Source organism: Falco peregrinus, chromosome 6, assembly GCF_023634155.1.
Source record: "Falco peregrinus isolate bFalPer1 chromosome 6, bFalPer1.pri, whole genome shotgun sequence".
Classification (NCBI taxonomy): Eukaryota; Metazoa; Chordata; class Aves; order Falconiformes; family Falconidae; genus Falco; species Falco peregrinus.
The window spans coordinates 2,999,782-3,012,889 of record NC_073726.1 but is presented as its reverse complement, the minus strand read 5'-3'; the positions used below and the strand labels follow the sequence as shown (position 1 = coordinate 3,012,889).

Below are 13,108 nucleotides of genomic sequence, written 5' to 3'. Positions count from 1 at the left end.
TGCTTTGTTCCATGTTTGAAGGGTTGGTCAGTGAGCTTATTAAACAAATCAGCAAAACGAGCCATAACAAGTCACTTCATCCAGAAGTCCTAAAGAAATATTAAATAATTCCAATTTCAGAAATTTAAAAGAATGGGCTGGTGTTTAACTTCTGCCTTAAAGCTTCCCTCAGTATCAGAGCACCAGAAGATAAATATTTGTGATGTGACTCCTTCTTGAATACCAAAGTGTAGTTCTGGTCTCCCTATCTCAAAAAGTATGAAGTAAACTGGGAAGCAGTATAGGCTGGGGTCACAAGTCATGAAAGGCATGGGACAACCCCCGCTGGAGGTCCAACTAAGTGGACTAGCAGCCTTCAGCCTAGAGAAGAGAAAGCTGCAGAGAACCAGAGAGGGAAGAGCCTGTAACAGTGTGGTGGCCTGGAGAAAATGACTGTGGAGGCAACCATTCAGTGACTTTTCCAACACAAGTGGTAGCAGGAGGCAGCAGATTCAGAACAAACTAGACAAGCTGCATCATTTCACCACAGAGAGCAAAGTTAGAAACTCCCAGAAACAGGACGATGGCGGTGGTAAAGCTCTGCACAGTTTTGGAAAGTGAATGACCAGACAATTTCTCGGCATCGATATTCACTATGAGTGATTAAGTACAAATGCACCACCTCACCTAGTACATCCCAGCTGTGGAAATTGGTGGAGGCTGGAGGAGTATATTTATTCACAGGACTTATCAGTTGCTCAGTATGCTTGCTCTGTTACTGTATTCTTATATTCTGGTTTGACTCAGCTGAAACAAGATGCTGGGCTGAGTGGACTCTGGTTTGGACAAGGACAAACGTTCCTATCTTTCACTCAAGCCTCTTTGCCTAGGGCCATCTTACTGAGTCTTATCCAGGTCAAGTCCCAGGATGTTCTTGACCATGTCAGCTTAAAACGAGGTGGATCTGGGAACTTGGAGACCTGTACATTGAAGGAAAAATATTCTTGGCACCGTGAACCATTTTAGGATAAAAATCACATTTTAATTGAAAACTGAGCTCTAACAAATGTACAGAAAGAATTCATGCTGTTATTTCAATTTCCCTTTCAGATAAACACTGTCATCTTTATATTAGCAATGAAAGCATCGTGCAGACGAAGGCAACGTTCATTTGAAAAAACTGGAGTCGTGTAAGTTTGGATTCAAAAACCTGTAGAAAAAGTTCTGGCTAGGAATAATAAAGGGGCAGAATTGCCTAAAAGCAAGTCTTGGAGCAGGAAATAAAAGAGATATTTAGAGGAGACAGTAAACCTTGGCCAAGATGATTGGTGATTGCTTCACCACCTACTCCTGGGGTTCCCTTGGAGGCTCTGTAAAACCTCCACCATGGTGCTCTGCACCACCACCAACTGTAGGCAGGAGAAGGGAGGGGAGAGGGAGAGGTCTGGCCTCCAGATGGTATCATTACAGTCCTCCCAGGTCTTTCATCATAGTCCCTACTACATTGCCACTTCGCCTCCGCCTGTGGCATGCCCAGGTAGGCATAATTCTGGGTATCCCCACGCTCACCCGTGGCTCAGAAGGGTTCCCCTCACTGAATGCCTGGGTTGCCAGCCATGTCCTGGCAGGGACTCGTTGAGGTTCCTGTGCTGAGGGCCAGCCTCCTCCCATCCTGTTTCCTCTGGGATGAGCAGAAAGCCTCACAAACTGCAACCTTCTGCCTCCTGTGGCAGCCTGTTCCCATTAACGTCTCTTTTAACCGAAGCTCAGAATTTATCTGTGAACTGAAACGTGATTAGCTAGTGGCGAGACAGCCTTTTTTTTTTTTTTTTTCCCAAATAAGTAGCTGTATGAGATTTTGAAAGTCGTCTTCTAACTATTTATTCAGCCCTGGCTGTTGGGTAAATTTTTTAAGTTTATTTTTTAAATCTCCCTAAACAAATGGGGTATATTTGCTAATTTAACGGCAGCTGTTTTACACACAGTAGAACACTTTTGCCACTAGAATTGTGACCATCTTTTGAAAGTGTTTGTAGAAACAATGTATTTAAGCAAACAAATATTCCCGAGTGCCCTCAATCCAAAACCTTGGGCTGTAATGTTGAAAAAGAATGTGAGAGTGAACTTGAAAAACAGAAATGAGACGGACAGGGGCATTTGCTGCCCAGATCTCTTCCCCAGAGTCAACAAGGGTGAACAGCATGGGCTTGACAAACAGCCTGGTGTGTTTGAAGAAAACCTTGGGAACAAACTTGAAAAGAAATCACGTTTTTTTTTACCTGAATATGATAAGTCATTGAGTAGTGCAATAAGAGACTTGGGAACTGGGAGCTGGTGAACACTGCCCTAATTTTCCCAAAGGGCTTTTCCAGTTGCTGAATCGTTGGGCACGTGGTCGGGCTGTTATCTTGTATCCTGTCATACTGCAAATGCTTGTCTGTGTTTGCTTTACAGCTCTGTGCTGCGAACAGCATTCCTGCTCTTGGTGCTCATCAGTGCCACGTGGCTGCTGGGGCTGATGGCAGTGAACAGTGATGTCATGACATTTCACTATCTCTTTGCAGTTTTCAGCTGCCTGCAGGTAAGTTGGATGGCAGTGTGCTGCTGCACCCAGACCTCCAAAAACCTGCTAAACATGAGCTAACGTAAGAAGGACAGAGACGTCAAACGCAATTTTTGCTCTCTTCTCTCAGTGAGAGGGTTCTTTTCACCAAAACCATAACTTTGCGTAATTGCATTTCTCACTTGTAGTCATTCTAAAGATAAGTGCTCTACTATTGTAACCTGTGACGGTTAAATAACAGCAGGCAATTATACCTCTATCTTCCTAGAGACAAAATCTTTGCTAATCTTCTGTGTGCTCGTTGTTAACGGTTGTTCTGTTGCTACCGCAAACAAGAGACTTCTATTTCACCCAGAGTGAACGGCTCCAAATTCAAGGCTTTCACAAATTAAGTTACTGTTTAAGGAAGTAAGTCAGATAATGATTTTGAAATACAACTCATTGCATTAGGGTTTTACTGGGTAGCCCGTCCTAGTATACACTTATTGATTAAAGATGCAGAAAATAGTTATTTGTAGAAGACTGGCATGGAAGTAGGCATGAAGGTTCATGCTGGTCACAATCTGAATGTGACCAAGGATGGCCGTAACTGTCATGGCAAGTGCCTGCAGTATTAAAACAGCTACTGCTAGCAGGACACTCTGGTCAACTGCAGCACCACAGCCACAAATTGCAGCCAAAGGAAAAAAAGAAGTCTGATGGGTCTCCTCTGGAGATGACTGTCCGTGCCCTGGCAGCACATGAGATAGGCCAGACTGGAGAAGGTCATTTTGCCACGTCAGCTGGTGTGCTCTGAAATGAATACACCTACACAGGCTGTAAAACCAGGCTTCCACAAGCCTAAAATAAAACTAAATTAAATGTAAACCTTATGAAAGGAAGGAAAGTCGGCAGCTGGAATTCTCCAAACTTGTCCAGAGAGGCACAGTGGTATGTGGCATTTCATATCATTGCTTTCTTTGAACTTGTATTTTTAAAGAGACATTTATGTGAATTTTATTAATGAATAATCCCAAAGTGCTAATGCCAGCTAAGATTGTGTTTGACTGAATGTTCAGAAAGTGAGCTTGAAGTTTAAAGTTACTCTAAGTCAATTGCTTTGGCTGAAATCATGAAATGCAGGCATCTTGTGATGTTGGTACAGCTGCAACTTCATGAGGCTTCTATATGCTGTATCTCCAACCAAAATTGATAACGATTTGGCAGCTGCGTGAGTTCCCTCAGAGAAAATACATCTGAAGGCACGCACGTGCGTGCTCCTTGCCCCTAGTGAAAGCTGTTAATGTGTGTTCCTGGCAGCCAACAACTGCCCGGCTCTGGAAATGTTAGTGATTTTCCCACCAGGAGGTATTGCTGAACGAAGGAATGTATGGGGCAAAAGTTGGGACCTCTCTGCCTCCAGTACCTCTCCACATCTCACAAGGCTTTCTAAAGTTCTCTAACCAACAGAAGTAAGAATAACTACCACAGAAGTTCCCCATTTCCAGAGGTTTTCACTAAAGGCTATGCTATTTTTTATGTGCTGCTACTGATTTTGTCTCATCATCGGTGTAAAAGCTCTAAAACCTTAGTGCCAGTACAACACTGAAACTTCCTGCAATGTCTTCCAGTGGGACACTGAGGTCCCTGTTGGATTTTTTGATATTTGGGTTTCTTCCCAAATAACGAGGGAAGGTGGCACCTACCACAAGCTCTGCTCTGTAAATCCTAGAGGAACACATTGTTATGTAGATTCTCCCAGGCTTTTTATGCACATTTGAACTTGGAAGCAAATTACAAAGAAGTCCTTATAAGATCAGTCAGTGCCATTTCAGTCAAAGACATAAAGCAGTTATTGCTATTGAAATCATGGACTACGAACTAGAATTCAGGGGTTGTTTCAAAACGGCTGTTCTCTAATATCTGTATTTGCAGTTTGGTAGTAATGAATCATTCCTCTTTCTAAAATGATCCAGGGGCTGTTCATTTTCTTCTTCCACTGCGTATTTAACAAAGAAGTCAGGAAGCACTTGAAGAACACTTTAACTGGGAAGAAACCTCTTCCAGACGATTCCACTGCAACAAGAGCTACATTATTAACTGTAAGGAAAAAACATTGGGGAAAAAAAACCCACATCCTTTTGCTGGTAGAAGTTACCTAAAATAAACTTACGGGGGGCTTGTCTGTAATTAAGTGAATTGTCTGATTGCTTTCAGTGACTTGTATAAAGATTACTGATGGCCTCTCTCAAAAATTTTGATTGCTATTTTAATTAAAACTTTTGGGAGGAAAGAATTCTTTTTGTCAACGTCAAAACCCGCTTGGTCCCTTCAAAACTACGTACATTTGTGGGTAACATGAGCTTTGGGTAGGATCATTCACTACTGCTTTGTGTCTTTTTTTTTTTTTTTTTTTCCCTTCAGCGATCTCTGAACTGTAACAACACATATATAGAAGAGCCAAATATGTATCGCACAACTATTGGGGAATCCACTGTCTCCCTAGAAAGCACCGTCAGGTCAGCCAAGAGCCACAATAGCTACCTTGCTTATATTCTCAGGTAATCAGGTGGCAGGTGCATGGCTTTCAGGTGCTTGCCTTTCCCTTTTTCATTGCTCTTGTGGAAAACAGAAATGTTGTGGTTCAAATGCTACTTTTTTTATGTCTTAACAGTTCTGTTTCATGTGACTGTAATTTGTCATGCATTTTCTTTTGCATGCGTCTTCAGCGGGGAGTTCAAACAGTGCAGTGGTTAACATAACTACATTGGCCGTGCTGCTTGCCTGTTAAAATTCAGACATGTCTCAAGGAGTGCAATTTAGCTTATTAACTTCAGGCTTTTTCAGAGTGTGATTCGTGTGGCCAAAGGCAGACAGCTACATTAGGATAACCTATGGCTTGCTGTAGAAAGACGTTAGGATAACCTATGTCTTGCTTGACCACATTGCCAATCAAGCGTAGGCTGGCTAGTGTCCACTGCAGCTGTCTACGTTTGACCAGACAAATCTCATCTGCCTGTCTGCCTTGTTGTTAAGAACAGTAAAGTGACCAAGAAAGTCGTCCTCTGTTTTTATTCCCAAAGGGATGAGGCTGCTCATAAGCTCAGTGGATCCTTAAGTCAAGCAAGGGCTGGTCAGACTGAAGCAGATTCCTCCATATTTCATAGGAATCCATCAAAATCCAATGGTAAGAATGATTTCTAAATGCTTTGGCCCAGTTGTGCACCTTCTCCTTCTCAGCACTTTTTTCAAAGGCTTCTGTAACAGGAAGAATAGTTATTCTGACTTGGTGTATCTCATTCTCATTATGCTCTTGGTATAACAAGCTATGCAATGGCTGCCTTACAAGGGAATCCTGAAATGGAGATATCAGGTATCTGCTTCTTGTGATGGTTCAGTTTTAATCTGACAGCTGTCACAGCTGTTGACAGTTTCTGGCATCCCCTTTCTTCCTCACAAATGATGTGCTGTTGCTCTTCATTTTTAATTGGTGATGTTTTAACATTTGAGACCTTGAGGCAATATCCTCCTTTACTGCCCTGTGTTTTGTACAAGAAAATGATAAGTGTCTTCTGTCTGTTTTCCTTTAATTTGGGTCACATTGATAAATTTTGTTGCCTTGCAGCAGTTTTTAAGTCTTCTAAGTGCATTTGCAGATTCTTGATATTTCTAGGTACCTTGGTTTGCCTGTGTGTCGTGTTGGTTGGGATCCTGTGAAGCACGACGTGCTGTTCTGCACATTGAATAAGGAAAAAAGTGTCACCGTTCTGTTCTGCACCCTCCCTGCACATAAAAGGTCCTGCCCACTAGCTGAGCCAAGCGATTGTGCTTCCTAAAATTACTCAGATTGATGCCGCAGGCTTTGTGATTTAACCCTGTGTACACCTAGGGACGTAAGAGCTCATCCCTGGCATGGCCTGAACCAGACACCCGCCTTTTCTTTCTCCTTGTGCGTTTGTGAAATTGATTCGTTCAGCTCCTGTCCACACTGTGATTGCTGTGCTTCCCTTTTCTGCATTCGTAGAGCATGATTCAGACTCCGACAGCGAACTGTCCCTTGATGAACACAGCAGCTCTTATGCCTCCTCCCATTCATCAGACAGTGAGGAAGATGGACTCGAGACAGAGAAAAAATGGAACACATCTACTTCCAAAACCAATGAACATGGCCCAGTCCACAGCACACCCAAAGGTACTCCCCGTGCAAGGGGAGAGCAATGGGTTTATTCCTGTCTATAAAATATCTTTAGAGTAGATGGGACAAATTTGCCAGACTACCATACAGCCTAGACAGCATCCTTGCTGTTGTGCTTCTACAGAGATCCTTGTCGTCTCCAGCTTAGAGACCTTTCTTCTTCCCAAAAGCTTGTTCACAGGGGTGACTGAGCACAAGTAAAAGGATGCTTGAGCAAATCTGCGACTTAGGGCGCTCAGGCAGAGAGTGGCCTTTGCAGGTGGGTACCCACAGCACTTGGAAATGGTGCTACCCCGCCAGCAAAGTCTCATATGAAGGAAGAAGAAGAGGAGGAAGAAGATGGCTGTTTTGAAGGCAGAAATATTGTGCAGAAATGTTTTTGAAGGAAGACATACCCACCTTTCTTCATGCAATACAGGCATGTGGATTTAGTGGTGTTGGGGAGTTTCTTGTCCTAAAGAGCTGGAGATCACTGGCCGTTAATATTAATACTGGTGATGAGCAGGGTGCAGGCATTTCTAGGCACAGTTCATCTTGTCCTAAAGATAAGTCAGCTCTGACTGGCAAATGTCCAGGCTGTGTGCTGGTGCTTGGCACAGACACAGCACAAGGTGCCTTCGGTGCCCTCACCCTTCAGAAACCAGCCTCCTCAAGGAGCCAGCGGGATTGCCAGCTCTGGAGAGCTGAGAGGTCGTTTGCCTCACATTTCTCCACAGCGACCTTGCTCTGGAAAGGGTTTGGACACCCTTCCATCCTACCAGGTGTACTTTGTGGGGGCTGCTGCACCTCAAGGGCAGTGCAGTCCAGCAAGGATCATCTGAAGAATTGCTCTGGTTTGACACACAGCTCCTCCCCAGCCAAAGAGAACAGGTCTGGCTGGGCAGCGGTTGAGAAAACATATCAAAAGTGGTTTTCGAGCTAGTGTTTTTTTGCATTGCAGTTGATACCCTTCCCAATCATGTGAAACCCTATTGGCCCACAGAGTGCGTAACGGCCAGCGATGGTGAGGACGCCAGTGGGAAACAGAAACTCAAAGTTGAGACCAAGGTCAACGTAGAGCTTCACAGGGAAAACCAGGTGAACCACGGCAATGATGTACCGCAGGACAATGAGAATGAAGGGCAGCAGAAGGAGAACAGACCTCTGTCCCACCAGAATAACCAGCAGCCAGAGCAGAGGAAAGGTAGGACAGCCAGCCTAGCCTCACAGCCGGATGGGGGGACTGGGGGGTCAACGGTCATTAATTAGTTCGTATGGTAGCTCTGTCAGGAAAGAACGCTTTCCAAGTGGCTCCAGCCCGTGTAACTCAATACGCCACGGGAAGCTAGTAGGTAGTGGCTGAAGCCTAATCTTTTGGTTTTGAAATAAAGCGACAAACTAGAAGTCTAATTAAGGAATATAAAAAGTAACTTATTGGATGTGTTCAGCCTCATATAGGAAATTACTGATACATTTCAAAATTCTCATTATTCCCTCTTTTCCATAACAGGCATCTTAAAAAACAAAGTCACCTACCCTCCCCCCCTGGTGGATAAGAATATGAAGAATCGACTGCGGGAAAAGCTATCAGATTACAACCAGACTACGATCTCATCCAGGACTACTTCCCTGGGGACAAACGATGGGGTCCGCTCTCCCTCAGACTCTGGGGTGACAGTAAAAAATGCTCGAAGGGAGCAGTCTCGAGACCAGCTCAACGGGATGGCCATGAATGTCCACGTGGGAACAGGACATGCCGACACCTCAGACTCAGAGTAAGTGCCACGTCAGGATGCCCTGGCAGGCCTCCCATGGCTCTGGCCTCTGCCTCCACTTTCCAGCCCTGGGGGGAGCATGGTGTGGGTGTCCGGTTGGGCAGAGGGAAAACATTGCTGGGGCAGGGGATCCAGAGGCTGCAGGAAAAGTGCCACATCAAGCTACTGACCCTAAGTTACCAGGTGCACAATTCCCACCTGCCGCGTGATGATCGATGTGCATATTTGCCATTGTAAACTAAATCAAACATTAACAAAAGGCTGAGCAAGCTCTCAGTCAAAGGGTATTCTCAGAAACCTTGTTACTCATCGTAATTCTTGCATTTAAAATGAGGACAACAGCCATACATAAAGTCTGTGCATACATTTTATGTATATAGCCTCATTCTTTCTCCAAACTGAGAAAATTTCTCACCCGGTTTTAACTCTGACATTGTCCCACGGTGCTTTAGACACCCATTTTGTCTGCATGCACAGACCATTCCCAGCTCACTGTAAAAGTACGTCTTTGGGTAGCTGGGAACTGGTGGATGAAATATATCCTGGTTAGTTAGGAAACAGAGATACCTTTAACAAGCATTAACTACTTGCTGCTACCAGGTGATACTGTCATGACTGGAGAATAACTAGCCAACCTGTGCTAGGCAACTGCTTCATCTCCGTGCCTTTTGCTTAATGTAAAACTCTGGACGGCAGATGACATGAATCTGTCTTTGAAATACCAGGTTTCTAACAGCCTGTAAGATTTTTGTGTGAACCTTGCATCTTCACCTAAGCATTAGCCAAATACAAGCCCTCCATAGGCTTCCTCTGAAGAGTGCATCTCTTGTGTACTGCCTGGAATTCTTTCTCTCGGCGGGTCTTCCCCTCCAGGGCAGCATCCCCCTTGCAAGTGTTGGATTGGCAAGGCATGGTAACTTTAGGGAGCATGAGCCCTTACTAAAAGGGGTTAGGTGGTTTCGAGTGGAGTGTTTGCCTGTGCCTGTTTAACCCTGAGTCTGCATGATTGCTTCTTCTCACTAACAGAGGCAGTAATGAAACTTCAATTTGAACCATCAGGAAACTGTGATCACTGCTGCACGGTTCTGGACTCCTTGCTGCGGGGTTGCTGCCTGCCCTCCTCAGACTTCATCAGAGCGGCCACGTAGCGAGGAGGACAAGGTGGGCATCGATTCCTGCGTGGTTTCACGTTATGGCAGACTCCTGACTGCTCATGGTGGAGACACAGTGCCCAGATGCGCCTGCGATAAGGCTGCTGTGCGGTACGCTCCACACGACATGAACCCATGCCAAAACGCATGGAAATGGCCACAGGACGCACTGTGAGGGACGGATACCTGCTCGCAGCGCGGACAGTGCTGCAGGGGTTGCTTATTACTGGGGAGAACCAAGGAAAAACCTGTTATTATCACAGCGGACCTACAGCAAGTCAATCCAGGAGCCTTTAAGACGAGCACCAGGAGACGTCTCTTGTGGAGTTTTGTCCGGCTACAGTGTGAACCCTTCGGCTTGCTGGGCTCTAGGGAGCAATATCCCAACAAGTGTCCTTTCGTTTCTATGCCAGCATCTCTATCCACCTCCCTATGGACCTGTTGTCTTAAGAAAAAAAAGCAACTTTATATATATATAAAAAGTGTAGATACTTTTATATATTTTGTATGGTGTTGCTAAAGAAAAAGTTCCTTTGTATATTTTACATTTATACTGATCTTCTTAATTTGATAATAGGAAATCAATTAAAAGAGGTTTTGATATTTTTTATATGAACATTGCACAATTTTACTTGAATTTGGCATTTGATAAAGTAACTGAGGTTTGCATGGAAGCCACCTTAGAGACAATGCAGTTTTCAGAGTAATACAGTAAAGATTACATCGAAATCCACGACTATATAAGCTTTGTTGACAGATCTTGGAACACTTTAAGGACACAGTATGGTGGTTTTTTTGTAACCTCTTCTAAAACCCACAAAAAATGTTCTGTTTTTTTCATTTCTTGGTGTTTTGACCTCTTCTCTCAAGTGCACTGAAATGTTCAGCAACTGAACTTCAGGACTAAAAATAAGTTGATTTCAACACAGTCCTTGTCTGGAAGAAGTCAAATCTGTATTTCCCTTACCAAGAACAAAAAAAACCCAACAAGTGGTGTCATTGCATGATAGGTTTTGACTTTGGTCTGGCTCTGCAACAAACCAGTGCTCTGCACGTCCCAAGAAGAGGGTCCTCCTCCCACGGGGCAAGTTCTGCTCAGGCACAGTATTTTATTTTATTGTTAATTTCTTTCCAGCTAGAGTCAGCACATTGCCGATCAAAGCAGAAATACGAGTCCTTAAGGACATCCAGCTCTTTGACAAAGCCCTGACCTTGGTGTTTCAAAAAGCACCTGGGAGGGTTAAGGTTTCGTATTTCCCACAAAATGTGCTGGTTTCACAAGTATAGGAAAGTTAAGCATAGCCTGTCTGCTGTCCTCACCTTCCTGAGATGTTTACAAGAGAAGGAAAAGCAAGATGTGAAAAAGTTTGCATCCAACAGCATGGGGCAGAGCTCTGCTGGTGGCTCCCCGGGGTGGGAATACGCAACTCAAAGGGCGGCAGTGGTGTAGCTGTGACCTCCCCTCCTCTCAGGAGTTCCTTGCTCACCATAGCAGCCCCTTGGGGAAAATACTGGCTTTCTGTGTGTAACCCTGTGTGTGAAAGAGAAAAAACAGAAAATCAAGCTAAAAGAAAGGCAGGAGTCGAGGAAAAAATGAGATAATATATACTGTAATCTTGGTTTCATTATATTCCTATGCATTTTCAAATGTATCAAGGAGGCCTTTAGAAGTGGAGCGGGAGGGAGGATGCTGTTCCTTTAAAAATTATGCAACATACTGTGTGACGTTTTCTGATGGAAAAATGTTTTGAATGTTTTAAGGGTCTGGCACTTGGCTGTGTGCTCAGGCATTGTGTATAACCCATGCTAGTTGTTTTTACATCTGTGTATGTATATTTTGTCCCAGTGAGATGTAGGTAGTTTTTATTTTGATCATAATTGTTGCAGTAAATGAGGGTCAGTTGTATTAATGACAAAAAAAATTAAAACCTATTTTTATGACTTTGTAAAAGCTTTATGGCAGATTAGACACTGGAGGTTTTGTGTTTTTTTTTTTTTAACAAATGTATATTTATTAATGTGCAGAACACTGGAATTGCAGCACAGATGAAAGGAGAATTTACAATAAATTAAGATTTTTTTTTTTGAAGTCGTGTTCTTCCTCTGGTCATGTATGTTAAGGGCAGTACAGATGCTGAGGGTCCAAATGGCATTTCCCAGCATTTAGAAAGCAGCAGCAGGAGCGGGGAGTATGGGTACCCATCGGGAGGAAGCAGAGGCTGTAAAACATCAGCTGCTAGTGTTGCTCCCTGCAGGATGCTTCCAGCCCCAAGCTGTGTCACATGGGGGGTTTGCTCCGGGTGGACAGATGGACACACGCACACACACGCACACACACACACACACACACTGCAGGAAAACCTCTAGCTTTTGGTCATTTGATGGCAGCTTTTTGGAAGTCCATCTCGAATGACCTCGTTCACATGTTAAGCCTACGTGACACTTTCCAAGTGAAGAATGTTGAGTCGTGTCTGTGTTTTTGTTAGATATTCATATGCTTGTGGAAATAATGATCATGTGAAGTCCTGTGCATGTATATACAGGGCAACTGGCACAGGGGGTCCCTGCGTGCGATGTTTTTAAATGCAGTGAAAGTATTTATAAAGTACAAGTGATTCCAGCACCAGCTCTGCTGGGTGAGCAGCAGAGGAAGGAACAGGTCTCCCCCAAAACCTCCACAAGCAAATGCTTCCCAGTTGCTGTTCCCTCTGCATCAGCAAGTGATGGATGTGACTGGCAGGGCAAGGGAAGACCTTAGAAAAGCAACCAGGGAGAGCCCACGCCGGTGCTTCCACCCCAGCCACAGAGTCCCCCACCAGAGCCCGCCGGCACAGCACAGCTTTGGCAGGAGTAACAGCATGAGAGAAATACAGTGGTGAGATGAGCTCCACGTGCGATGCACCAGATGATCCTTGGCCAGGCAGGGCACTGGCGAGAGGAGGCAGGTCCCAGCTGGGCTCCCATGGGGACAGCAACGCCAAGGAAGCCTCCACAGCCCACAGCTCCTGCACCGAGCTGCTGGGTGCTGCTGGAAAATCACTCAGCAGCAGCAAAACTCCCAGTGCTAGTGAGCACCCACCAAAGCCAGCTGGAGGGTTTGCAGCGGAAAGGCAAACGGGCAGGATCTGCAATGAAACCATTACTCAGAAAGAAAAGCAAAGCCCCACGTTTATGGCACGAGCTAACCCACCTGTAATAAAAAGCTGTGCAGAAATTTCATTAGTTATAAAAGCAGCTCCCAAAAGGCCAGGATGTTTTGAGGGGAAAGAATACCTGGTTTTAAAGTAAATAAATATCCTTAAACATCCCTTTCACCTGGACCTGTTCTACATGTTCCCTTCATGTTAGGAACGTCCTGCTGAATCAAGTGCAGAACAGCAGCTGCTGTGGTTGGCAGCTAGTGAAGGGAACAGGCTTCCAGGTGAAGCAGTAAATCATACATTGACTTTGAGAAAAATCGGTACATTTTCTTACATGGTTCAATTTT

The 13,108-nt window shown here is 44.5% G+C and overlaps 1 protein-coding gene across 6 annotated transcripts in view; it reads left to right on the top strand.

The window, feature by feature from the left end:
- CELSR1 (cadherin EGF LAG seven-pass G-type receptor 1) overlaps positions 1-11,710 on the top strand; it is a 173,232-nt gene extending 161,522 nt beyond the window's left edge. For 2 of the 6 annotated variants that reach the window (XM_055808883.1, XM_055808882.1), the window contains exons 27-35: positions 1,090-1,169; positions 2,434-2,560; positions 4,498-4,623; positions 4,946-5,082; positions 5,605-5,708; positions 6,546-6,713; positions 7,657-7,899; positions 8,206-8,470; positions 9,497-11,710. In XM_055808883.1, the coding sequence (XP_055664858.1) occupies positions 1,090-1,169; positions 2,434-2,560; positions 4,498-4,623; positions 4,946-5,082; positions 5,605-5,708; positions 6,546-6,713; positions 7,657-7,899; positions 8,206-8,470; positions 9,497-9,521 (1,275 nt within the window). In that variant the 3' untranslated portion in view covers positions 9,522-11,710. The remainder of the gene's footprint in view (positions 1-1,089; positions 1,170-2,433; positions 2,561-4,497; positions 4,624-4,945; positions 5,083-5,604; positions 5,709-6,545; positions 6,714-7,656; positions 7,900-8,205; positions 8,471-9,496) is intronic. The other 4 variants (XM_055808888.1, XM_055808886.1, XM_055808887.1 and 1 more) reach the window with 4 other exon arrangements.
- The last annotated feature ends 1,398 nt before the right edge of the window (positions 11,711-13,108 follow it).